The sequence below is a fragment of the Penaeus monodon genome, chromosome 30 (assembly GCF_015228065.2).
Source record: "Penaeus monodon isolate SGIC_2016 chromosome 30, NSTDA_Pmon_1, whole genome shotgun sequence".
Classification (NCBI taxonomy): Eukaryota; Metazoa; Arthropoda; class Malacostraca; order Decapoda; family Penaeidae; genus Penaeus; species Penaeus monodon.
In genome coordinates, this window is record NC_051415.1 from 30933612 (window position 1) to 30934608 (window position 997).

Consider the following 997-nt stretch of genomic DNA (forward strand, 5'->3'; position numbering starts at 1 on the left):
GCAGATTACTACAACTATTTTGATGAATACGGTGCTGGACTTCACATTGCATACGATTACTTCTATGATGATGGTGATGCGAGTATACGGAAACAGCTGGAAAGATCGTCGAATACCTTGTCTCAAAAGGAAAAACCGACACTTGCTGTTAGAGAAGTTTTTACAGTAATAGAAGGTAAAAGACTTAACGATACATGAACACAAATACCCACAAAGTCAGTAAAATGGATCTATCAGTCTGTGCCACAATTCTTCAATTTTGACTTAGTCACCGGTGGAGAGCCTCGTTCATCTGTAAAGTTGACATATGGAAATGATAAAATGATAATAAGACATGTTCCTGTGAGAATAGTGAAAATCTAAGTATTTTCATGTCACTAGAGCACATGCAGTATTTAGAATGATCTTCGATGCAATCACTCGCTCGATTTCCACTCAAGGCGGAAAAGGTTGGATAAAAGCTGTAACTGTCATGATATCGAGAGTTCAGGTAGGCAGTGCTATGAATGGATGATTATATGACGCCCCGAGACACGTGTGGTTGCACAACTTTGCTCTCCTTTTCTTCTTCAAATTATGAAAATATTGGGTTGAAGTGATCCTTTTTCAATTCATAAGGAAAATACATAGTCATTTCTCCAGTAAAACCGTTCCATATTGGATGCATAGGAGTATTAAAAAAGAAAAAAAAATCTAGAGTTTATTTTCTAGATTTAGAGTGATACCGTTGTTTAAACATTTGCCTGGCCACACCAATTCGCTTTCCCTCTGTCCCTACTAGCCAAAGGACTCTAGGGTGGGGTCTTATGCTGTATTATGAGAATGGCATTGCCATATTACTAAATACGTGGCACGGAAAAAAATATAAACCGTGTTGCGCCATGCCTCCGCCTGCGCATGCACCCCTACATATGTTTAAGTTCCTGTACGAATAAATAATACTCTTAGAAGAATTCTGGGTGAAGCAAGGTGCAGTTTTCCTGCTCCTCCCAGATCC

General features: G+C 39.1%; 1 protein-coding gene across 1 annotated transcript in view; it reads left to right on the top strand.

Moving 5' to 3' along the window:
* Positions 1 to 997, top strand: part of LOC119592404 (low-density lipoprotein receptor-related protein 2-like) — a 16915-nt gene that overhangs the window by 7730 nt on the left and 8188 nt on the right. Inside the window, exon 9 of the mRNA XM_037941226.1 lies at positions 1 to 175. This exon is cut by the window's left edge and continues 158 nt beyond it. Coding sequence (XP_037797154.1) covers positions 1 to 175 — 175 coding nt within the window. The remainder of the gene's footprint in view (positions 176 to 997) is intronic.